This window comes from Eriocheir sinensis, chromosome 22 (assembly GCF_024679095.1).
Source record: "Eriocheir sinensis breed Jianghai 21 chromosome 22, ASM2467909v1, whole genome shotgun sequence".
NCBI classification, from domain to species: Eukaryota; Metazoa; Arthropoda; class Malacostraca; order Decapoda; family Varunidae; genus Eriocheir; species Eriocheir sinensis.
This window is the reverse complement of record NC_066530.1, coordinates 10,650,031-10,675,727: the sequence shown is the minus strand read 5'-3', so window position 1 is coordinate 10,675,727 and position 25,697 is coordinate 10,650,031. Positions and strand designations below refer to the sequence as shown.

Here is a 25,697-nt window from a genome sequence, read left to right as displayed (position 1 = left end):
CATATCCCTTCACTGGTAGCCTGGTAACATACACTCCCAGGTCTTTCTCTGCCTCTGTGGTGGATAGTGGAGTGTTTCCCATGTGGTATTGGTGTGCTGGATATCCCTTCACTGGTAGCCTGGTAACATATAGTCCCAGGTCTTTCTTTGCCTCTGTGGTGGATAGTGGAGTGTTTCCCATGTGGTATTGGTGTGCTGGATATCCCTTCACTGGTAGCCTGGTAACATACACTCCCAGGTCTTTCTCTGCCTCTGTGGTGGATAGTGGAGTGTTTCCCATGTGGTATTGGTGTGCTGGATATCCCTTTACTGGTAGCCTGGTAACATACACTCCCCGGTCTTTCTCTGCCTCTTGGGTGGATAGTGTAGTGTTTGCCATGTGGTATTGGTGTGCTAGATATCCCCTCCCAAGGTACAGGACTTTACATTTTTCTTCATTGAATTGTAGCAGACACTTTTTGTTCCATTCCTGTTGCTTGGTGATGTCTTCTTGTAGGAAATCCACAGTCATGAGGTTAAAACATAACTGTTCGGCATGTCTATAACCTTACGAGGACTGGCTCCCTTGCCTCTTAATTGATCGCTAAATAAGGAAAAATTAAATTGGTGAGGTTAAGTAATTTGTATTTGTCTGGTTGGAAATGCAAAGCGTGCAGACCCTCCATTTGCGACGTTCTGGACAATGTGGGTTTGAATTTGCTGTTACCACCTGGGATTTTTCAGTCACTACCCACTGGCTGTCCTGAAGACCACCTATCAGCCTGGACCCTAGAAGAACTAGTGAATCAAGAATGAGCTCCAGGGGACAGCATGAGCCAAGAATAGATGGTGCCACTACAAGCACTTCCCTGGGCTGTGATGGGCCAGGGTCAACCACCAGGCCCCTAAAGAAAACCTACTAACACCTTTGGCCATAAAAAAAAAAGACATGTCTGTTCCTCCTGCTTGCATATATTCAGGTCCTCTTTTTTTTAAGACTGCATTTAGCGCTGGTAGGCTTTCTTCAGAGGCCTGGTGGTCAGCCCAAGCCCGTCATGGCGCAGGCAACTTTTATAGTGGCTCCATTTATGCTTGGCTTATGGTGCCCCTCAGGACTCATTCTTGATTCACTTGGATAGTTTCTTCTAGAGTCCAGGATGATGGGTGGTCTTCAGGACAGCATGTGGGTAGTCTTAGGCCACTCGGCGGTGACTGAAAAATCCCAGGTGGTAGTGGCCGGATTCGAACTGACGTCATCCATGGTGCGGTGAATGCGGGGCCTGCACGCTAACCACTCAGCCATCGCCCACAGAAATCTATTATCATCATTGGTCTTTACCGCTCTAAACTGCAAACAGTCTGGTGCACACATTTCACAAGGCTTTCAAGGAGTTGTGGGCATTTCCAGGGGTAATTTTAGGAACCTGGTGGTAGTTCGACGAGTCTTTTGTACCGGGAATTTCAAAGAACACCCACGAGAACCTGATTAATTTCCCTGCTGGCCTTTAGAAAGAGTTGACATGAGAGATGGAAGTGTCTAAGAATACTGACCTACATAATGTCTGCACTCCTCTCCCTACCTGCTTTGTCTCCTATAATAATAATAATAATAATAATAATAATGATAATAATAGTGATAATGTAGGTTGTAATGTTGTGTTCCCCTGGCAGCATGTTGGCACGGACGGTGTTGGTGACGGGCTGCAGCCGTGGCCTGGGGCTGGAGATGGTGAGGCAGCTGGCCGAGGCTAACACCCCCCCAGAGGTCATCATAGCAGCCTGCAGGAAGCCACAGGATGCTCAGGTGCCTGCCAGGAGTCACACAAACACTGACAATACACACACACACACACACACACACACACACACACACACACATATGCATGCACACACACATACACACATGCATGCACACACACATACATACACATGCAAGCACTCGCACACACACACATACAAGCACTCACACACACACACACAAACATACCTACACAAACACACAAACACAGATTAGCACCTCGCCGCCATCCTCTAAGTGCCCCCTTCACACCACCCTCCCCCTCCCTTTTATCTCTATTTTTAGCTCTCCCAAACCACCTCCCACCCTCTCCCTCCCTCTAGTGTAGCCTGTTTAGTATTAGTTTATTGTGTTTTTAATTTGTATATTTTCATCCTAACAGCTGCCATACATTAATAAACCTGTTATCATTATTATTATTATAAATATTGATCCATTAAATGATTTACTGAATTATATTATATGAAAAGTATTCATAAGTATAAAGAGAGTAATATGATTAATGTGACAAGGTATGTATACAGAGCATTACCAGCTTGACTCAATCTTGTAAAAATGTAAATAAAGAATGAGAAAGTGAGGAGCTCCGCACTATTTTGTCTCTTTGTTTCAGGAGCTTCATCAGCTGTGCAAGAGTCACCAGGGAGTCCACACACTCAAGCTTGGTAAATTCCTCCACAGTGTTGTCTACGTTTCTATCTTCTGTCAATAGTTTCCTGCTGACCGCTCTTCTGAACTTGCCAACTGCATGCCTCCCCCCTCCACAGCCCCGCTGCATATGTCTTTCTACTCTTGCCCATTACTTTTCTTTGTGCAATTTCAGTCAGGACATGTCCAAAACATGACATGATCAGGTTAGACTGTGGAGAGTAGACAGAGTTGTGGTGTGGTGCTGGCCGGTGGCTGGCTGGCTGGCTGCAGCTGGTCAGTGCTGGTGTAATGCCCCGACGAGCTTTCTTTTCCATCCTTCCTATTTCTCAACACGTCCTCTGTGTGTATCGAAATAACACGAGAAATTAATCAAAAGTGAGGGTATTCCCCGGCTGCCTGGGATTGAACCCGCGACCAGCGTGACGGGAGAGCCACTCCTTACCGAGTCGGCCAAAGAGGTACCCCACTGGCTAAGTGGGTTATGGGAGGCTCGTTCATCAGGCCGTCGCCGCACTACACTGGGACTGGTCCAAACAGCCAACCAGGTTAGTTATGATGATGGAATATGATGCAAGAATACTCCAACATGTGTTTGAAACTGTTTGAAGATACTCTAGACTTACCCTAACCTAACCTAGCAAAACCACAGTTACTATAGGTCTTGACTCAGAAAATTCATATTTGCTTCCTTGCTAATGAAAGTTCCTATACAACAAAGTGAGGTCATTCTTTGTTGATTTATACCAAAAGGTGCTGGCTATCATGTGTTTGAAGATACTCTAAACTTAACCTAACAAAACCCCAAACAGTTACTATAGGTCTTGACTCAGAAAATTCATATATGCTTCCTTACTAATGAGGCTTTCTATACAACAAAGTGAGGTCATTCTTTGATGATTTATACCATAAGGTGTTTGCTATCATGTGTTTGAAGATACCTTAAACTTAACCTTACAAAACCCCAAACAGTCACTTTATGTCTGTGCTCAGAAAATTCATATGTTTTTCCTTACTAATGAGACTTTCTATACAACAAAGTGAGGTCTTTCTTTGATGATTTATACCATAGGGTGTTTGCTATCATGTGTTTCAAGATATAGAGAATATAGAGGTTTACGTTCATTTCATTATAGTCGTGAATAAAAAAAAAATAAAAAATCCGATTTAAATAAAAATAAATCTGAATTGAATAAAAAAAAATCCTTAAGGTATAAATCAACAAAGAATGACCTCACTTTGTCCTATAGAGTCTCATTAGTAAAGAAGCGTAGATGAATTTTCTGAGTCAAAACCTATAGTAACTGTTTGGGGTTTTGTTAGGTTAAGTTTAGGGTATCTTCAAACACATGGTAGCCAGCACCTTATGGTATAAATTAACAAAGAATGACCTCACTTTGTTGTATAGAAAGTCTCATTAGTAAGGAAGCATATATGAATTTTCTGAGTCAAGACCTATAGTAACTGTTTGGGGTTTTGTTAGGCTAAGTTTAGGGTATCTTCAAACACATGACAGCCAGCAACTTATGGTATGAATCAACAAAGAATCACCTCACTTTGTTGTATAGAAAGTCTCATTAGTAAGGAAGAATATATGAATTTTCTGAGTCAAGACCTATAGTAACTGTTTGGGGTTTTGTTAGGTTAAGTTTAGGGTATCTCCAAACACATGATAGCCAGCACCTTATGGTATGAATCAACAAAGAATAACCACTTTTTTTTTTTTTTTTTTTTTTTTTTTTCATAATAAAAAAATCAACACCCCTGGTCGAGGGAGAGGCTAGTATTGTCTTGCACAGAACAGAGGCTGCAGAGGTATTAAGTTTGGCAGGACTTGATCAAGGAAACGACCTAACTCAAACAATTAAACTTGCATTCTCTAGAAAGGCGGAAGGGTGCGAGGTGACTTGATAGAGGTTTATAAATGGATGAAGGGCTTGAATAAGGGAGATATTCATAATGTTCTGTTGGTGAGAGAACCAGGTAGGACACTTAGTAATGGGTTTAAACTAGATAAATTCAGATTCAACAGGGACATAGGCAAAAATTGGTTTACTAACAGTGTTAGATGAGTTGAACAGGCTGGGCAGTCATGTGGTGAGTGCCAATTTATTTATTTATTTATTTATTTTTCATTTTTTTTTTTTTTTTTACTACAAAGGAGGCAGCTCAAGGGCACTAAAAAATAAACAATAAAAAAAGCAAGCTAATCGCTGCTCCCATAAAAGAATCAGAAGAGGTGGCCAAAAGCAAGGTCAAACTCGGGAGGAGAGGCGTCCTGATACCCTCCTCTTGCGAGGGTTCAAGTCGTAGGCAGGAGGAAATACAGATGAAGGAAGATTGTTCCAGAGTTTACCAGCGTGAGCGATGAAAGAGTGAAGATGCTGGTTAACTCTTGCATCAGGGGTTTGGACAGTATAGGGATGAGCATGAGTAGAAAGTCGTGTGCAGTGGGGCCGCAGGAGGGGGGGAGGCATGCAGTTAGCAAATTCAGAAGAGCAGTCAGCGTGGAAATATCGATAGAAGATAGAAAGAGAGGCAACAACGCGGCGGAATTTAAGAGGTAGAAGACTATCACTAGGAGGAGGAGAGCTGATGAGACGAAGAGCCTTAGCCTCCACTCTGTCCAGAAGAGCTGTGTGGGTGGAGCCCCCCACACGTGAGATGCATACTCCATACGAGGGCGGACAAGGCCCCTGTATATGGATAGCAACTGTGCGGGGGAGAAGAACTGGTGGAGACGATACAGAACGCCCAACCTCGAGGAAGCTGATTTAGCGAGAGAGGAGATATGAAGTTTCCAGTTGAGATTTTGAGTTAAGGATAGACCGAGGATGTTTAGTGTTGAAGAAGGTGACAGCTGAGTGTTGTCGAAGAATAGGGGATAGGTGTTTGGAAGATTGTGTCGTGTTGATAGGTGGAGAAATTGAGTTTTTGAGGCACTGAAGGACACCAGGTTCATTCTGTCCCAATCGGAAATGATAGCAAGGTCTGAGGTTAAGCATTCTGCAGCCTCCAGTCTGGAGTCGTGTACTTCCTGTTGTGATGGCCTTCTATTGAAAGAAGTTGAATAATGTAGAGTGGAGTCGTTGGCATATGAGTGGAGGATAGTTTGTAATGGAAAGATCATTGATGAATAACAGGAAGAGAGTGGGTGATAGGACCGAGCCCTGTGAAACACCACTGTTGATAGGTTTAGGGGAAAAGCAGTGACCGTCTACCACCGCAGAGATAGAACGGCCGGAAAGGAAACTGGAGATAAAGGAACAGAGAGAGGGATAGAATCCGAAAGAGGGCAGATTAGAAAGCAAAGACTGGTGCCAGACTCTATCGAAGGCTTTCGATATGTCTAGAGCAACAAAGAAAGTTTCATCGAAACGGCTAAGAGAGGATGACCAAGAGTCAGTTAAGAGAGCAAGAAGATCGCCAGTAGAACGCCCCTTGCGGAACCCATACTGGCGATCAGATAGAAGGTTAGAAGGGTAAAGGTGCTTTTGAATTTTCCGGTTAAGGATTGATTCAAAAGCTTTAGACATAGACATGAAAGTAAAGCTATTGGGCATTAGTTTGAGGGATTGGAGCGGTCACCCTTCTTAGGCACAGGCTGTACAAAGGCATATTTCCAGCAGGAAGGAAAGATAGATGTTGATAGGCAGAGACGAAAGAGTTTGACCAAGCAGGGTGTCAGCACAGAAGCATAGTTTTTAAGGACAATAGGAGGCACTCCATCAGGTCCATAAGCCTTCTGAGAGTTGAGGCCAGAGAGGGCATAGAAAACATCATTAGGAAGAACCTTAATAACAGGCATAAAGGAGTCAGAGGGGGGATGAGTAGGAGGAATATGCCCAGAATCGTCCAGGGTGGAGTTCTTACAGAAAGTTTGAGCGAAGAGTTCAGCCTTATAGAGACAGATGAGACGGCAGTGCTGCCGTCAGGGTTAAGGAGAGGAGGGAAAGAGGAAGAAGTGAAATTGGAGGAGATATTTTTGGCTAGGTGCCAGAAGTCATGGGAAGAATTAGAAGAAGCAAGGTGTTGACATTTTCTATTTATGAAAGAAGTTTTGGTAAGTCGGAGAATAGATTTGGCACGATTCCGGGCTGAAATGTGTAGATCAAAGTTAGTGGGAGTTCGAAGGCTCTGGAACCTTTTGTAAGCTGCCTCTCTGTCTTTAATAGCACGAGAACAAGCATGATTAAACCAAGGCTTTTTAGCATGAGGAGTAGAGAAAGTACGTGGAATGTATGCCTCCATTCCAGAGACAATCACCTCTGTGATGCGCAGAGCACACACAGAGGGGTCTCTCCTGGAAGCAGTAATCATTCCATGGGAAATCGGAAAAGTACATCCTCAGGTCGTCCCACCGAGCTGAAGCAAAATGCCAGAAGCATCGCCTCCTTGGCGGGTCCAGAGGATGTACAGGAGCGATAGGACAGGATACAGAAATAAGGTTATGATCGGAGGAGCCCAATGGAGAGAACAGTTTGACAGAGCAAGCAGAAGGATTAGAGGTAAGGAAGAGGTCTAGAATGTTGGGCCTGTCTCCAAGACGGTCGGGAATACGAGTAGGGTGTTGAACCAACTGCTCTAGGTCGTTGAGGAGAGCAAAGTTGTAGGCTTGTTCACCAGGCTGGTCAGTGAAAGAGGATGAAAGCCAAAGCTGGTGGTGAACATTGAAATCTCCTAAGATGGAGATTTCAGCGAAGGGAGAGTGGGTCAAGATGCGCTCCACTTTAGAGTTCAAATAGTCAAAGAGTTTTACATAGTTAGTAGAGTTAGGTGAGAGATAAACAGCACAGATGTATTTAGTAATAGAATGACAGTGAAGTCTTAGCCAGATGGTGGAAAATTCAGAAGAGTCAAGGTCGTGGGCACGAGAGCAAGTGATGTTGCACACGTGGCGCAACATCCAGCTTTGGATTGAAATTTAGGATAGAGATAGTAGGAGGGAACAGAGTAGAGGTTGCTGTCAGTAGCCTCAGAAACCTGTGTTTCGGTGAGGAAGAGGTGAGGTTTAGAGGAGGAGAGATGATGTTCCACAGAATGAAAATTAGAACGGAGACCGCGAATGTTGCAGAAATTGAAAAGGAGGAGGTTCGAGGAGTTATCAGGACACCTCTCAAGTCGGCAGCCAGCAGGGGAGTCCTCCCTGGGGGAATTTATGGTCCCCCCCTAGGCGGGGACTCCGAGGCAGTTATACCATAGTCACATTAAAAAAATAGATTAGATAAATTCATGGACAATGATGCTAGGTGGAGTCAGGTTCACGGGAGCTTAGGTTCACAGGAGCTGCCTTGTACAGCTCTACCGGCCTCTTGCAGACTCCTTACATTATTATGATCTTATGTTCTTTTGAAACAAAAATAAAGAGATGAGAAAAGGCCGCTCAACAGGTACACGTCATCTCCCAAGAATCACTTATCCACCATCAGTTTCCCCATTCACAAGTCTATTTAATCTCCATTTGAAGTTTACAGTCATATTTGTATCAACCACAAATGTCAGTCTTATTCTGTTTAACTTCTGCACTGTTAATAGTTTGTCAGCCAGTTTTTGTCTCATTCCTGAACCTGAATTGGGCCAACTTTTTCCCATCACTGGAGGTCCTGAGCTCTTGTGTTTTAGTGTTAGTGACTTGCCAACATCACCTTACTCTGCTAGTCCCCAGAACCCATTTAATAGACTTACCAACATCACCTTACTCTGCTAGTCCCAGAACCCATTTAATAGACTTACCAACATCACCTTACTCTGCTAGTCCCCAGAACCCATTTAATAGACTTACCAACATCACCTTACTCTGCTAGTCCCCAGAACCCATTTAATAGACTTACCAACATCACCTTACTCTGCTAGTCCCCAGAACCCATTTAAATACTCTCACTTTGATCACCATGCAGTCTGTGTTAACCTTCTTTCCTCCCAAGTTTCTATGTCTCAGGGTCTTTTATGTCTGTTTTAGATTATGAATTAAGAAGTAAGTCAGTTAGATCACCATGCAGTCTGTGTATTAACCTTTTTCCTTCTCAAGTTTCTATTTCATGTGGTCTTTTATGTCATGTTATAAATTATGAAGTAAGAAGTTAGTTAGATCACCATGCTGTCTGTGTCTTAACCTTTTTCCTTCTCAAGTTTCTATGTCTCAGGATCTCTTATGTCATGTTTTATATTAAGAAGTAAGTAAGGAGTAAGTTAGATCACCGTACAGTCTGTGTCTTAACTTTCTTTCCTCTCAAGCTTCTATGTCCTGGGATCTTCAGTGTCATGCTTTAAATTTCTGTCTCTTTCCTCAGCCTCTCCACTGCCCAGTGCTTCCAAATCTTCTTGAATTTTCACCTCTTGTTTTATAGTATTGGAGCTTTATCATCAGTTTTGTTAATCCCCATCACCCATGTAAATACTCTTAGTTAGATCACCATGCAATCTATGTACTTTTTCTTTCTTTCTTCTTAAGTTTCTTTGGCCTCAGATCTCTATGTCATTTTAAAATTATGGTGTTGTCCTTCAGATGTGGCCGATGAGCAGAGTCACTCAGAGGCAGTAGCAGCAGTGGGCCAGCTGGTGGGCGGGCGAGGCCTCAACCTGCTGATTAACAACGCCGGTGTGGCCCCGCGCTCCACACGCATCAACATGGTCAGGTGGCAGCAGATGGTGGACACCTTCACGGTCAACGCTGTGGCGCCGGTCATGCTCTCAAAGGTAAACACCAGACAGACCCAATCATGGTTGAGTGTATTATTCACTTTTTATCAGTCAGTCACGAGGGGCGTACAATTGGGGGTGCGTCACCTCGCCCGCCCTGCCACCCCATCCCTGGCTATCCCTCTGGGCAAGTCTCCATACAGGCCCCTTCCCATTCAAAGTACTTCATGGTATTATCCATTGGCATTCTCAAGCCACAAGCTCTGTGGGGTTCCCCTTGGCCTCCTCCACTTGAGATTGTCTTTTGGTGCTCCTGGTACCAGGGCCATGGAGACCACACACAGTGCATAGCCAGGCCTGAAGCAACATTAAAGTCATTCAAGACAAGAGAGGAGGCAGTGGCTGAGTGGTTAGTGCTTCGGTCCCACGTTCACCACATTGTGGATGATGTGGGTTTGAATCTGCTGCTACCACCTTGGAATTTTCAGTCACTGCCGAGTAGCTGAAGACTACCCACATGCTGTCCTGAAGACCACCCATCAACCTGAACTCTTGAAGAACTGTCCAAGTGAATCAAGAATGAACTCCGGGGGGCAGCATGAACCAAGTATAGATGGCGCCACTATAAACACTTGCCTGCGCCATAACAGGCTTGGGCCGACCATCAGGCACAACCAAGAAAGCCTACTAGCACTACAGGCCAGAACGTAAAAGGGGCACTATAAGTGTTTCACACCTATCAGCAGCAGCACGAAGTATAAATAGACATGAAGCTCCAGGTGCCTCAGCCTCACTTGTATTACACACTCAGTCAGTCACCTCAACAACAAATGCTACAGTTGGCTGGAGGTGCCTAGAGCCACCCCCTAAGACACTCACCTTTGGTCAAGTTAGTTCCGGGGCTCCCCAAGAGCACGGGATCAGTCACCACGATCCTCAAAGGTGACCAGGAAACAAGTGTGATGAGACTTACAGGAACCTCTGTATTTAATAAACTGACTGGGGAATGAAGGAAAGAGATGGTGTGATATCCGGCTGGGTATCATGCAGTAATCTCTCTACTTAACAAACTGATTGTAATCCTAAACTCAAAGTACTAATTGGGGAGTGAAGGGAAGGAGTGGTGATATATCTGGTAGTGCTTCACATAGTAAACTCTTTAACAGCCTCATTGTAAAGCCTGAACTCAAAGTAATAATTGGGGAGTGAAGGGAAGGAGTGGTGATATATCAGGCAGTGCCTCATAGAGTAAACTGTTTAACAAACTCATTGTGAAGCCTAAATTCAAAGTACTAATTGGGGAGTGAAGGGAAGGAGTGATGTAGTATCCGGCAGAGCTTCATACAATAAACTATATAACAAACTGATTGCAAAGCCTTGATGTAAAAAAATGACTGAAGAGTGAAGGGAAGGGATGGTACAGTAACTTGAGGGAAGGGGTTTTGCAGTAACTAGCAGGACTTCATACAGTTAGCTATTTAACCCTTAGAGTATGGGTGGTGATGTATTTCTCTGGATGCTGTGCACGGGGAAAATTTAGGCATTTAAAAGAGGTGGAAATGGTGTCTTTCTTCTTTGCAATAATTGTATATTCATCTAGTATATATGGTGATGTAATAAAACTTCTCTCCTAATAATAATTTAAAGTTATGACAGCCAAAAATATCACGCATTTTCTCGTGGCCGTGACGTTTTACATGGAAGCACTACCATAGCAGTCATCAGAGTCACTGTCATTTTGATTCACCCGCGCTCTACTTCCGCCCGGAGCAGAGGAACTGCTTGACGCGTCACGAGACGTGACAGATGTATTCCGAACAAAAGTGGAAAATGATCTGTGGCCTTCGGTAGGCTGCGCGCTGGAGACGAATGAGAGTGTGTACGGATGCTATATGCCTTCACCATTTTTCTGAGTCAAGAACTGGTGGTATATTTGAAACGTAAGGAGCGTAGAGTGTGATGAATATATATATGATCCCCATATGGGTGGGGCGTGTGGTAGCGCACTTATATATACGATCGCTGTAATCCAAGGGTTAACAAACTAATTACCAGAGCACCAAGTCCCATATCCTGAAGCCCTGAGTCCAGCAGTTTATAATAATGCTTAACCCCTTCAACACAAGGACGCGTATACTGCGTCCTTGCGTGCCCCGTACCATATCCGAGGATGCGCATAATGTGTCCTGGCTCACTTTAGGCAATATACGAGATATTTTATCTCTATATTTATGCTTACATCTCAGTGTTATCAATCAATTTATGTTTCTTTATGTGCACCATTTAATTCTGCATGTTTTCATATATAATACATGATGATTATGTTGAGTTTATGACTGAAAGCTTGTTATATTCAATAGCGACATTTGAAATTTGGTGCGCCCGGCGATCCGAGATACGGCGCGGGGCGCTGTTTTGGCCTGGCCGTAGTGAGTTTTTTTATGTGCACCATTTAATTCTGCATGTTTTCATATATAATACATGATGATTATGTTGAGTTTATGGCTGAAAACTTGTTATATTCAATAGCGACATTTGAAATTTGGCGCGCGTGGCGATCCTGGATTCGACACGGGGCGCTGTTTTGGTCTGGCCGTAGTGAAGGGGATAAGTCTAATACCTCTTCTTTTCTTTCATTCTTAGCAGTAACCAGGAAGCTGATGTGTGATGAGACTTACAGTAAACTATTTAACATACTGATTGGGGAGTGAAGGGAAGGGATGGTGTCATATCTTGCAGGGTATCATACAGTCGACTATGTAACAGACTCATTGCCTGTTTATTTCATTCCCTTTCATTGCCTTTGCCTGCTCTTTTTCTTCCTTCCTTTTCTTTTACTTTCCATCTACTTCCTTACCTACTCTTCCTTTCTTTTTCTATTATGTTATCCCCTTTCTTTTCCTGCTCTTTTTCGTCCCTCTTTTCCTTTTCCTTTCCACCTATTCCCTTCCCTTCTCTTCCTCTCTCTTTCCATTACGGTCTCATCTGGCAGAGCTTCATACAGTAAGCTATGCAACAGACTCATTGCCTGTTTATTTTATTTCCTTTCCTTGTCTGCTCTCTTTCTTCCTTCCTTTCCTTTTACTTTCCATGTACTTCCTTCCCTTCTCTTCCTCTCTCTTTCCATTATGGTCTCATCTGGCAGAGCTTCATACAGCAAACTATGGAACAGACTCATTGCCTTTTTATCTTATTTCCTTTCCTTGCCTGCTCTCTTTCTTCCTTCCTTTCCTTTTACTTTCCATCTATTTCCTTCCCCTCACTTCCTTTCTTTTCTATTATGATCTCACATCCTGAAGCCCTGGGTCCGGCAGATCACAGTAATGCTCTATACTAATACCTATTCTGTTCTTTCAGGCTTTGCTTCCTCAACTGAAGGCTGCGGCCGCACTCACGGAGGGGAGCGACCTGTCGGTGCAGCGAGCGGCCATCATCAACATATCCTCAATCCTCGGCTCCATCCAGAACAACGACCAAGGTGGACTCTACCCGTACAGGGCCAGCAAGGTACTACACAATTGTATAAGGAAATTCTAAAGAAAGGAATGAAAAGAATGAGGTTGCAGTTATGGCCACAAATTCAATACATCTCAGCCTGACATTATATTCAACTTTCTGTGACATATTTTGCTTCATTTTCCTGATTTACGAATTACACTTTGGTCTTGGTTAACTCTTGCATCAGAAAGTTGGACAACATAGGGAAGAGCTTGAGGAAAAAGTCTTGGGCAGAGAGGCCACAGGAAGGGTGTATAGAAGCATTCAGTTACTATGCTGTTGTTAAGAGCATGCAGCATGAAAATAGCATTGCAAGATGATGGCAAGGAGAGGAACACTGTGAGAGACTTTGATGAGGGTGACCAACCCCACTAAGATAGATTTGTACAAAGGTTAGTGCCATGGAAAAAGAAGGGAAGGGAAGGGAAGGGTAGGAAAGGAAAAGAAAGGAAAGGAAAGGAAAGGAAAGGAAAGGATAGGAAAGGAAAGGAAAGGAAAGGAAAGGGAAGTAGAGGAGAGGAGTGGATAGGGAAGGGAAGGGAAGGGAAAGAACATGAAAGGAAAGGAAAGGAAAGGAAGGGAAAGAGCAGGAAAGGAAAGGAAAGAAAAAAAAATAACCTAATAGAAATAGAAAGGAAAAGGAAGAAAAAGAGCTGGAAAGGAAAGAGAATTAAATAAAAAGAAAACAACAGAAAAAAAGGAGAGAAGGAAAGGGAAGGGAAACAACATAAAGAGACCAAGGTTGTAACATGTCTATTTGAGAATTAATTTAAACCCCTTTGAGACGTAGGTTGGTATTCTCAGACTCATCCGCCTCTCACGTCAACTCTTCCCAAAGGCCGAAAAGTGGATTAATGGGGTTCTCCTGAGTGATTGTCTCGTGTAAAAGTCCCCCTCCAGCAAGGTTGATATAAGGTCGTTCTCTTGGAGTGGCCAATTTTCCCCGCTCGCCTGTCGTGTCAGTGACCTGTAAGCGGAGTCGGAGATGACATTGACTGTCGCACCTGTATCAACTGCTAAGGTGAGTGAAATGTTGCCCACCTTGCAAGGGAGGGCAATTATGCTTGTCCGTCCCAAGGCGGCAATGACGGAGTCAAGTTGCTCCCAATTAGTATTGTCCTTAAGGGACACTTGGATGTACGCCTCGGGGCTGTCACGAAGTCATGTCTTTTTTATTCTGAGAAGAGGAGTGTGGTTTATTGTTCCTCCTTGGCCTTTTGTATTGCAGAACAACTGTCTGAATCATGAAAACAATTCCCGTGGATGAGGCAAAAGGCAGCCCTCCGCTGATGGTTTGGCCTAGGGTTCCTGTGTGATGAATGATGCCTGCCCCTGTAACCTCCTGATCTCCTATCTGAGCCCTGTCTTGAATGTGTTGATTCCCTACGTTTCACGAAGCAAGAATGTTCAGAATGTCCTGATTGTTTGCAAAAACTACAGGTGAGAAATGCCTTACTTTGTGCTTGCAATGCTGCGGCTGTTGCGAGGGGTTGATGGTAGGGTGTTCCTGAACCTTGACTTCTAACTCTGAGATGAAGTCAACCAACTTCCCGCTCGGTTTGAAGGCCAAAGGAAGGGCAGAACGGCGGTTCTTCTCTGAAATATGAAATAAGTAAAAAAACAACTCGAAAGCTGTCTTCACCTGGTGCTTTTGCATACAGCCCCCTGGAAGCCAGAACTCGTCTTCTAGACTCTTGACACAGTCAACCACCAGCTGATTTGCCTCAATCATGGCGTCCCAAATCGGCTTTGTTGAGGATTTTTTTTGGAGGGATTCAACCGTGTGTGCCATCTGTCTAACGATGCTTGGTTTACTCCCGCCCCCGAAGATTTTTATGAAATTCCTTTTAAAAACCTCATAGTTTACACCAATGTCCCCCGAAGCGAACGCTGAGGACTGCATCAAATTCAGTGCCCGAGAGCCTGGAAGTAACCGTGACCGAATGAAAGTGATTTTATCATGATCTTTCGTAATGGAGGAATTTACGATGGCAGACTCACACAGATCTAGGAACTGTCTCGCCGAAAAGTCGGTCTCGCCTCCCGAGAATTGTCAAATACTGACGTGAGTTGGAATGACCCAAATCGGGGGCGGGGGGAAGTGGGGTGGGGCCCCGGGAGGAGGGGGGGAGGTGGATTGCCAGATATTTTGATCGGCTGAGTGGGGGTTAAGTATTCAGACGAACCCGGAGGTGAAGGGGCGCTTTCCCTTGGGAGGGAAGAGTACGTAGCCCCCGATCACAAATTTACCACATTTAAATCACCGGTGTTTGCACCTTACTCCAACTCCTCCTCACTTGAAGGACGAGCCAGCTGTTTAAAGGTGTCCCCGAGTTTAGCGAGAGTGTCTTTGTTCATACTATGGTGTAAATCATTTACAAGATAGGAGCATATGTTGATAGCTGTAAATATTAACCAATAAACGGAACGTGTATGAATTAATAGTTTGCGCCGAAACCCTAAAAAGGCAAGAAAGAATGGCTAGCAAGGTGCCTGTCAGACGTAATAGAAGTTAAGGTTATAATGGAATGCCATAATGTTATGGGTAAATAAAAATAATAATTTTATAAACACTGGTATTTTAAGTGAGTATACCATTGAAGCTCACGTTTTCTCTCGAGCGGCGAAAAGAAAACGGAGGCAGGGCACACTGATGAAGATTAACTTTGATCAGGGAACTCACACTATATTCAGTATACTCGCTAGCAAACAATAAGAAAGAATCAATATCGTATGCGAATGAACGTTACTCTCACAAATATGACTGATTAACAGTGTTAGGAACACAGTAATAAAAAAGGTCGTGCCTCTGCATGGAACAATAATGAAATAAGCCGAGCCGGCATATTTTGACAAGAAGGGAATATCCACAAATACCAAGATTAATCAGCTGATGTAGTGGAGAGGGCGAAGGTTTGTGATGCCCTGGGGTACGTGCAGTCGTTGGAGCTGCGTCAGGAAACCTCGGCCGCGGCTACAGCGGCGGTGAGAGATGAGGGAAGGGCGGACATCGGAGGACTCGTAATGGCTGCTGAAAACTGCTGACCCAGCGAATTGAGCGGCCGCGGATGGGTTCCGGTACACTGCCGCCAGACATATGATGGCCGCGGCGTTCTTGTTATATTAAGAGATGGGCCGCGGTGGCAGATAAGACGACTTGGGTGTGTAACCTCTTGAGAAGACGCCTTGCAGGAAACGGTAGTGGTAACAGCTTGCAGTCACCAGGAGATGTCCGCGGGTACCCTAGCTGACTGTTTGCTGGAAGAGGTTTGGGCCGATGCTCCCGGCAGCGGCGGTGTTGCCGCCAGCCGTGGTGCGAGGGGCATGTGGGTTGTTCCAAGGTCAGCGGGGTGTGCCTCCTCCTTGCTGGTGTGAATACTTTTGCCATATCGTGGAGTGGCTTGCAGTGCTCGTAGCAGTGCTGGCTTGAAGCGGGGGAGCGGCTTGTAGATTGTGGCCCTCGCTTTCAGCTGCGTAGGCCGGTGGGTGTGCTCGGGGCTTGTAGCTTGACGCCGGTAGAGTTGCTTGGAGCTGGTGCCTGGTGAGTTGCTTGTAGCCGGCGCCTGGTGAGTTGCTTGTAGCCGGCGCCTGGTGAGTTGCTTGTAGCCGGCACCTTGTGAGGTGCTCGTAGCTGGCGCCTGGTGAGTTGCCGCAGACGGCTGGTGCATTGCCTCGGACGGCTGGTGCGGTGCCGCGGACGGCAGGACTGTGACTCCTTCCTTCCTTTGTACGCCTGTCCCCAGAGTTTGTTGGTGAGTTCTTGTGGCTTGGAGGAGAACGAGGTAGTGAAGGCACAGGCGCGGGGGGACCGCTGCCAACCAAATGTAATGGGCTTGCCAGGGGGCATTTAAAGGGCGTTGATTAAGACTTCAGCTTCTTTAAGGCGAATTATATTCGTAGCCTATATGTACAAGAAGCGTCGGAGCGAGAGCGACTGTCATTGTGTGTCAGTCGGACTCTCGTGAATCTGCTTACATCTGTGAATGGAGGACACGTCTACATCTGGGGAAACAGACCAAGGTGAAAACAGAAGATGTAGGAAACTGCCTGTATTGTGCTATTACCTCAAAGAGAAGAAATATTGTAAAAAGATCAAAATTAGTTTCAGGCGTCTTTTATTTGCCTCTCAAAAGAAATGAAGTGATAGGAAGAAGGAAATACAACAGGAGGAATTAATGCTGTTCCAGAGTTTGCCAGTGAAAGGTATGAGAGAGTTAAGATGCTGGTTAACTCTTGCATAGTTAGTAAGGGATGAAAGAGTGGAGGTAATGTTGAACTCTTGCACTGATATATGTTCTTCTTTTACAGGACCTTACTGCATAGAATGTCATAGGCTACAATACTTGGCACCTCCCATGACCCTATCACATTACCTTTCCTTCCTCTCCTCCCAGGCGGCACTGAATGCGATCACCAAGTCCCTGAGTATTGACCTGAGGGACAGCAACATCCTGGTGGGCAGTGTGTGTCCTGGCTGGGTGCAGACGGACATGGGTGGCCGCAACGCTCCCCTCACACCGGCACAGAGCATTGCCAACATCCTGCGTCTCCTCGGCTCAATGAACGATGCACACCATGGACAGTTTTACCAGCAGGATGGCACCAAGCTACCCTGGTGATTGATGTTTGTCAAGGTAATTCCGTTTTCTCTTTTCTGGTGCATTCTTTTCTATCTCTCTTTTTTCTATAGTAGAGGAGACAGGAACAAGGACAAACTAATACACAAAAATAAAAACTACCCTGGTGATTGCTGTTTGTCGAGGTAATTCCGTTTTCTCTTGTCTGGTGCATTCTTTTCAATCTCTCTTTTTCTACAGTGGAAGAGACAGGAGCAAGGACAAACTTAATACACAGGAAAACTACCCTGGTGATTGCTGTTTGTCGAGGTAATTCCGTTTTCTCTTGTCTGGTGCATTCTTTTCTATCTCTCTTTTTCTACAGTGGAAGAGACAGGGACAAGGGCAAACTTAATGCATAGAAAGAAAAACTACCCTGGTGATTGCTGGATATGAAAAGGGTAATACTGTTTTCCTCTTTTCTGGTGCGTTCTTTTGTTTTTTCTTTCTTTTCTACAGTGGAGGAGACAGGAACAAAGGCAAACTAATACACACAGAAAAACTACCCTGGTGATTGCTGCGTGTCTGGGTGTTGAGGTAATTCTGCTTGGCTCTCTTCTTGTGCACTCTTTTCACTCTTTCTTTTCTACAGTGGAGGAGACAGGAACAAGGGTAAACTTAATACATAGAAAGAAAAACTACCCTGGTGATTGCTGCGTGTCTGGGTGTTGAGGTAATACTGCTTGGCTCTCTTCTGGTGCACTCTTTTCACTCTTTCTTTTCTACAGTGGAGGAGACAGGAACAAGGGTAAACTTATACATAGAAAGAAAGACTACCCTGGTGATTGCTGTGTGTCTGGGTGTTGAGGTAATTCTGCTTGGCTCTCTTCTAGTGCACTCTTTTTCTACTACAGGAAATGACTCAAACTTATGAAAGCCTTGTTAAATATGTGAGCTTGGGCACTGAAATGTTTAAAAATAATGGCCCATACAGTAGGTACCCATTGCTGTGAGTCCTAACATACCCATTATTAATCCAAGGTAATATTTCAGATGGTTGTTTTACTAGTTAGAGGCTGCCAAGGACCTGAGGACAGCATGTAGGCTCAACACTGATGGACAGACCAACACAAGTGGCTCAAGAAGTTCAGCCGTCCAGTCCAGTGTGAGCCTTGCTGTGTTGGTGCCAAACTTTGTGTACATAAGAGAAAAGTAAGTTGCACAGTGTAAAAAGCCATTAGTTAGTGTAGTATCTGTACATTTTGTGAATAAAGATTGATGCAATATTTTCTCATCATGCTGGCCTGTTGAGAAAAGGAAAGGCTCACTGAATAGCTGGGAAAGTAATGAACTGGACTGGGACGTGTTTCATCTATAGGAAATAACTGAGTTTAAATCATCATTAGTAATCTGACTGGGGTTTTGTAATGAAAGGGGTTCCACAAGGCTCTGTATTGGTTCCTCTGTTTATTATTTATATCAGTGACTTGGGTTTGAAAATAACACCAGATTTTTTTAGCATCATGTTAGTATTTTTTAAGAGTTCTGTGCCTAGCTTGGCTTTTTACTCCATTTTGAGGACAGTTAGAAGTGTTGGATTTTCAGAGTTAAGTCCACACATTACAAACTCAGTTGTAAAAAGTGATATAAAGAATCAACAAAACCAACCTTTTAGAACAGGTCAGAAAAGACAAATCAGCCACAGTATTCTTGGTGAAGACTAACACCATGCTTAAAATATCAGGCGTAAGTAGTAATGTTTGCATGTCTGGTTGATGCAGAGTTCGGCAGATTAATTGAAGAAGACCAAGATGCAGGATATTGCAGGCCAGACTTGGCAGGTTATATCATTGGTTAGGGAAGTGGCTGATGGAGTTCAGTGCCAGGAAATGTAGTGTTTTTGGTGTAGGAAGAAAGCTCCTCGTACATACCATAATTATTACTTAAAATGACGCTCCCCTGAGCAGGTCTAGTTAGGAGAGACATTCAGGCATATTATTGAGCCCTGACCTCCATCCCAAGACCAGTGCATGCAGTCTAGGAATTGTACAGAGTAAAGATATAAATAGGGAATGCATACTATAGCTTTGCATGGCCTTGGTGTTCATCTTTGTCACACTGGCCCTAGAGTCTAGGGTGGGAAATAACCCATTATCTCAGGACACAGGGTAGGTAGGACTTGTAGTGAGCCAAGTAAATTCAGACTCAGTAAAGGTATTCGCAAGAATTGTTTCACTAATAGAGTGGAGGAGGAGTGGAACAGGCCTGACAGTCATGTGGTGAGTGCCAGTACAGTCGACACCTTCAGGGAAAGATTAGATGACTTGACACATAGGAAGGACAGGTGGTGGTACTGATTATCCAGTTGTGTTCTTATGAACCCTTGCCTGGAGCAAGGGGTGAAGCTTGTTCAGAAAATTTTGACGTACAGTAATCCTTCGTATATCGTGGGGGTTAGGTTCCAGAACCCCCCGCGATAGGCGAAAATCTGTGAAGTAGCGACCTTATATATTTTTTATTTTTATTATTTATATATATTTTAAGGCTTTATAAACCCTCCCCACACTCCTATTGACCTTTACCACATTCTTATAAACACTTCCTATGATGTTTCGTTGTTATGACGCGGTCCCAATAAATTATTCTATAATTCTTGTTTTGACTTTCGACATTTGCTTCGTAAATACGAACTTCGCGCAGGAATTAGTTTGGCGGGGCAGAAGAATACTCAGAGGAAGACCAATATGAGCGTAGCTCACTTCTTTTATATCACAATTAGATAAATACGGAAGGGGAAAGGGAGGAGAGGGACAGAGTGAGTCATGAAAAAAATACCGATAGAGGATGTAAGAAGGGAGAGCAAGGAAAAGTAGTGGAGGAAACAGGGAGAGATAAAGAGGATGAAAACAAGGAGAAGGGTGTGGGGAGGGAGGGACAGTGGAGAGAGTCATGTCAGGTCCTGAGGAAGAGTCAGGTCAGGACTTCAGTCAGGACATGACCTGACTCTCACTTCCGCCCCTCCCTCCCCACACCCTTTCCATTTCACCTTGTGTGTGTTTGTGTGTGTTTACCTAGTTGTAAACACACACACACACACACACACAGAAGGTGAAAAAAGAAGGGTGTGGGGAGGGAGTGGCAGAAGGGAGAGTCAGGTCAGGTCTGCCCCTCCCTCCACACACCCTTCCCATTTCCCCTTCTGTGTGTGTGTGTGTGTGTGTGTGCGCGCGCGAGTGAGCGAGCGAGCGAACGAGTGTGTGTGTGTGGGTGTGTTCATATTATCTAATGGAGAAAGGGAGGAAGAATGATACAGTGAGAGAAAAGACTAAAGATAAGAGGGTGTGAGAAAGGAGGAAACAAGGGAAATGGGTGGAGGAAATGGGACGGGAGAAGAAGAGAGAGGTAGGGAAGGTCAGGTAAAGGTGAGGAAAGAGGGGAGCAGATAAAAAGAGAGAGGTAGGGAGGGTCAGGTAAAGGTGAGGAAAGAGGGGAAGAGAAAGGGTGTGAGTGGGAGGGAAACAGATAAAAAGAGAGAGGTAGGGAGGGTCAGGTAAAGGTGAGGAAAGAGGGGGAGAGAAAGGGTGTGAGTGGGAGGGAAAGAGATTAAAAGAGAGGTAGGGAGGGTCAGGTAAAGGTGAGGAAAGAGGGGGAGAGAAAGGGTGTGAGTGGGAGGGAAAGAGATTAAAAGAGAGAGGTAGGGAGGGTCAGGTAAAGGTGAGGAAAGAGGGGGAGAGAAAGGGTGTGAGTGGGAGGGAAGAGATTAAAAGAGAGAGGTAGGGAGGTGAGGAAAGAGGGGGAGGGAAAGAGATTAAAAGAGAAAAACTGGGAGGGAGGGGAAAGGAAAAGAAAGAAATGAGAAAGGAGAAAAATACGGGGACAGCAAGGGAGAAGAAAGAAAGTAAGTGTGGGAGGAGTGAACCAGGGAAAAGACTAACGGGGCAATAGGCCGCCACGGAAAAATAAAAAAATAGGTGGGTGACGTAAGTTGTTTATTTAGGTGTGTTCCTACTTATGTTGATTTATATCTTTTTCATTTTTTTGGCTAAAAAATTATTATTTTACCGCAAAATCCTGCGATATAGTGAAAAATCCATGATACGATACAATTTAAAAATCCGCGATACAGCGAGACCGCGATATGGCGAGGGATTACTGTAATAGCGATCACTGAGACATGGATAGACACTGCCAATAGAAATTTTAGATCGGAATTTGAAATAACAGGTTATCAGATGTTTCACATGGACAGAAGGGGCAGAAAGGGAGGTGGAGTTGTGCTATATGTTAAAGACTCACTTAAATGTTTAGTTTACAATTCAGTCAAAACTAACATGGATTCAGAATCAGTTTGGGTGGACATTTACAAAGGGAAAGAAAAACTAACTCTAGGAGTTCTGTACAGGCCACCCAGCCTTAATAACCCTTAAAGCGCGGGTGTCCACAATAGTGGACAGCCGGAGCGTGGGCTCGTAGCGCAGGTGTCCACAATAGTGGACATGGCATTTTTTTAATGAACGCGCCGCCAGATTTGATTAGTTTGTCGTCAAGTACAGTAAACATGCCGTTTTTTAGCTTTCTATGGGTATGGTACACAGAAGCTGTAAAAAAGTGATGCTTTTTATTGCTAAATAATAGAAAATAAGAACAATAGAGGTGGGTATCTGTCTATAATAATGTTTTCATAGTTCCTACTTCATAACTCTGTACTCGTTCTACCAATGCTTATATGGTGTTCAAATTAACGTCAAAGGACATCTAAGGAAAAGGACTTTACAATGATACCTCATTCAGCAACGTTAGCTCAGTAAGAGAGAAGATACTTGAGGTTGAAGTGAGGTGTGTTTTTGAGTGAATATGCCCGCTTGGCAGGCCAGGCGCAGCAAAATCTAGCCCGCGCTTTAAGTGTTAACAGGCAGGACACGAGTATACAGTAAAACCCCGATTATCCAAAATGGAAGGGGGGAAGCCTCTTTCGGATAAGCCGATTTTTCGGATAATCCGGATTTATGGCCGCCATTTTGATCGCCGCCAGTTTGATCGTCGGCATTGTGGCGTTGCGACTGCCGCCGACTGACGATGTAAACAATGAAACCAAACAAACACACGCTACGCTAAACAAAGTAGTACGCTTAAAACATGTGATGTAAATGTTTTATTGTATGTTTGTCTGTGTGTCTCCTTGTCTGGACCAGTGTATGTTGATACTTGTGAGCGTTGCAGATCTGAATTGTGAATGTTGCAGAGTGCGATTGTGAATGGTTGTGCAAGCTTGCAAGTGTGACCTTGATGCATCGTGCAGGTGGAGACACAGTATGATGACTCATATTATCGCGTAACTCGTATGTTGGAAGGGGAATGTGGCATGGAGTGGAGAGGGGAGTCGTGTTTGTGTCGTTGTCTTGAGAGTATGGTGTGAGAGTAGTCGTGCAGTAGTTTGTTCGTTCGCCGCACCTACGTCCTTGCTGGGGCGAAGGTGCGGACGTGGTGTTGTTGAGAGTTTGTTTAATGTTTTTTGTCTAATACATTGATCTATTCGTTACAAGCTATTTCGGCAATACGTATTAGAAAGCATATTCATTTTAACTGTTCTTATCAATTTTAAATGTGTTAATATAGTACATATGTAGTTACTTTTATTTATTTTTGATGTTTTATAACGTTTTAGTATAGAAAAAAAAATTTAATTGCATTATCCAGATCAATTTCGGATAATCCGGTTTTTCGGATAATCCGCTTTCGGATAATCGGGGTTTTACTGTATTGCTACAGGAGATTGGCAGGGCGAGTAGGAGTAAAAATGTCTGCATAATGGGGGGCTTTAATTATAGGAATATAGACTGGGAAGACCTAGTGGGTGACCTGGAAGCCGAGGATTTTCTTGAAGTTATACAAGATAATCTCCTTAAGCAGGCAGTTACTGAGCCTACCAGAGGAGATAACATATTATACCTAGTCTTAACCAATAATGGAAACTTGCTACGTAAGTTGGAGGTGGGTGGAGAGTTAGGAAATAGTGACCACAGAACGGTTCGTTTTAGCTTAGACTGGGCGGTAACCCGCGAACCAAACCCAGTGTTAGTGCCAGATTTTAGAAGAGCAAATTACAAGGGGCTTTGAAGACATCTTGAAGGGGTAAACTGGGATAAATTAGGGATTCATGAGGGCCAGAACAGTGGGTTGAAGAGCCAGGAGAACCAGGTAGAAATGTCTTACAATAATTTAGTTAGAGTAATAGTAGAGGGGCAAGGACAGCATATACCACAGCGAACACTTAGAAAAGAAAACAATGACCCTAAGTGGATGACTAGTGGACTAAAACATGAGATAGAGTTAAAGAAGGGAATTTATCAGAAAATAAAGAATTGTGAAACACATCTCGGGGGCCGATACTTCAAACTATCTAGATTAGTGAAGAAAAACACTAGGATAGCAAAAAGGAACTATGAGATCAAAGTAGCAAATGAGGCGAAAAGTAATCCTAAGGGCTTCTTTCAGATGTATAGAACAAAAACAAGGGAGAAAATTGGACCGCTGAAAACAAACACAGGGGAGCTAGTGGAAAATTACGAAAATATGAGCACATTGTTGAACGACTACTTCCTTTCAGTATTCACGCAAGAGGATCGAACAACTATTCTGGAAAGGATTCAGGTGTACGAGGGCGGGGATGGCGATAAATTGAGGGATATAATCATTACCAGGCAAGTAGTTCAGGATGAGGTAGATAAGCTTAAGAAGAATAAGTCGCCAAGTCCTGACAGGATATTTCCGAGGGTATTAAAGGAATTAGGAGATGTACTCAGTGACCCACTAACCGACATCTTTAAGATGTCAGTAAATACTGGTTATGTGCCCAGCCTATGGAAAGTAGCTAATGTGACGCCGATTTTAAAAAAAGGGGACAGGTCAGCTGCTTCAAACTATCGCCCAATTAGCTTAACATCGGTTATAGGCAAGATGCTGGACTCCATAATAGCCAGGAAGATTCGGGACCATCTAGAGAAACACAGCTTAATTCACGACTCGCAGCATGAGTTCACGAAAGGTAGGTCATGCCTCACCAATCTCTTGTCCTTCTACAATTAAGTATTTCAGGCGGTAGACAGATGAAAATTATGATGTAATCTATCTTGGTTTAAGTAAAGCATTTGATAAAGTTCCTCACCAACGACTGTTGCTTAAATTACAGGCTCATGGAGTAGAGGGTAAAGTTTTGAACTGGGTCAAGGCGTGGCTTACCAATAGAAAGCAAAGAGTGCAAATCAATGGTAAAAGATCTGACTGGGGATGTGTTACAAGTGGGGTCCCACAAGGTTCGGTATTAGGTCCACTTTTGTTTATTATCTATATCAATGACTTAGATACAGGAATTAGTAGTGATGTCAGTAAGTTTGCAGATGATACCAAGATCGGTAGAGTAATTGAGTCGGATCAGGACGCTAGTATTCTCCAGGATGAACTAAACAGATTGTATGACTGGGCGGATAAATGGCAGATGGAGTTCAATGTAGGGAAGTGCAGTATTCTGAGTGTAGGTAGGAACAACCCCTCTCATAACTATTGCTTAAATGACACTCTCATAAGTAGGTCTGAAAGTGCGAGAGATTTAGGGGTCTTAGTGAGCTCTGATCTCCGTCCAAGGGCACAATGCATTCAAGCTAGAAATCGAGCAAATAGGGTACTGGGATTTATTTCAAGGAGCGTAAGCAACAGAAGCACCGAAGTCTTCCTTAAACTATATTTAGCATTAGTTAGACCTCATCATGACTATGCGGTTCAGTTCTGGTCACCTTACTTTAGAATGGATATCAAAATGTTAGAATCAGTGCAGAGGAGGATGACTAAGATGATTCAGGGGCTGAGAAACTTGCCATACGAGGAAAGACTCAGTTAAACTTGGATTCTCTAGAAAGGCGAAGGGTGCGTGGAGACATGATGGAGGTTTATAAATGGATGAAGGGCTTTAATAAGGGGGATATTCATAAGGTTTTGTTGGTAAGAGAACCAGGTAGGACACGAAGTAATGGGTTTGAACTGGATAAATTCAGATTCAACAGGGACATGGCAAAAATTGGTTTACTAACAGGGTGGTGGATGAGTGGAATAGGCTTAGCAGTCATGTGGTGAGTGCCAATACAATTGCCACATTCAAAAATAGATTAGATAAATTCATGCACAGCGATATTAGGTGGGGTTAGATACACGGGAGCTTAGGTTCAAAGGAGCTGCCTTGTACAGGCCTACCGGCCTCTTGCAGACTCCTACGTTCTTATGTTCTTATAGCCAACACCAAGTGCCTCAAGTGGATGTGATGTTTCTAGACTTCTAATGATATTCTTGCTACTAAGAGACCTGTCTTTGAATCAGAATACAGTTGCCATCATCACTTGGTTAGCTTCATCACTTATTCAGGAACATTGGGTGAGGGATTGTTTATTCACAGAGACATTGTGTGGTGAATGACAAAACCATTGTATGTGATATATATATATATATATATATATATATATATATATATATATATATATATATATATATATATATATATATATATATATATATATATATATATATATATA

At 43.8% G+C, this 25,697-nt stretch overlaps 2 protein-coding genes across 33 annotated transcripts in view; both read left to right on the top strand.

Moving 5' to 3' along the window:
• LOC127002027 (uncharacterized) overlaps nt 1-25,697 on the top strand; it is an 87,201-nt gene that overhangs the window by 797 nt on the left and 60,707 nt on the right. For 8 of the 26 annotated variants that reach the window (XM_050867364.1, XM_050867359.1, XM_050867358.1 and 5 more), the window contains exon 2: nt 41-139. The exons of 6 other annotated variants lie outside the window; for them this stretch is intronic. In XM_050867364.1, coding sequence (XP_050723321.1) covers nt 41-139 — 99 coding nt within the window. Of the gene's footprint in view, nt 1-12; nt 733-25,697 lie in introns of those variants that run through there. 12 more of the 26 variants (XR_007755654.1, XM_050867355.1, XM_050867361.1 and 9 more) reach the window with 8 other exon arrangements.
• The window catches only part of LOC127002029 (C-factor-like), a 30,440-nt gene that overhangs the window by 2,367 nt on the left and 2,376 nt on the right, over nt 1-25,697 (top strand). For 5 of the 7 annotated variants that reach the window (XM_050867375.1, XM_050867378.1, XM_050867379.1 and 2 more), the window contains 6 exons: nt 1,651-1,783; nt 2,391-2,442; nt 8,931-9,121; nt 12,422-12,571; nt 16,957-17,196; nt 18,172-18,330. In XM_050867375.1, coding sequence (XP_050723332.1) covers nt 1,652-1,783; nt 2,391-2,442; nt 8,931-9,121; nt 12,422-12,571; nt 16,957-17,181 — 750 coding nt within the window. In that variant the 5' untranslated portion in view covers nt 1,651 and the 3' untranslated portion in view covers nt 17,182-17,196; nt 18,172-18,330. Of the gene's footprint in view, nt 1-1,650; nt 1,784-2,390; nt 2,443-8,930; nt 9,122-12,421; nt 12,572-16,956; nt 17,197-17,379; nt 17,449-17,637; nt 17,716-18,171; nt 18,331-25,697 lie in introns of all 7 variants that reach the window. The other 2 variants (XM_050867377.1, XM_050867376.1) reach the window with 2 other exon arrangements.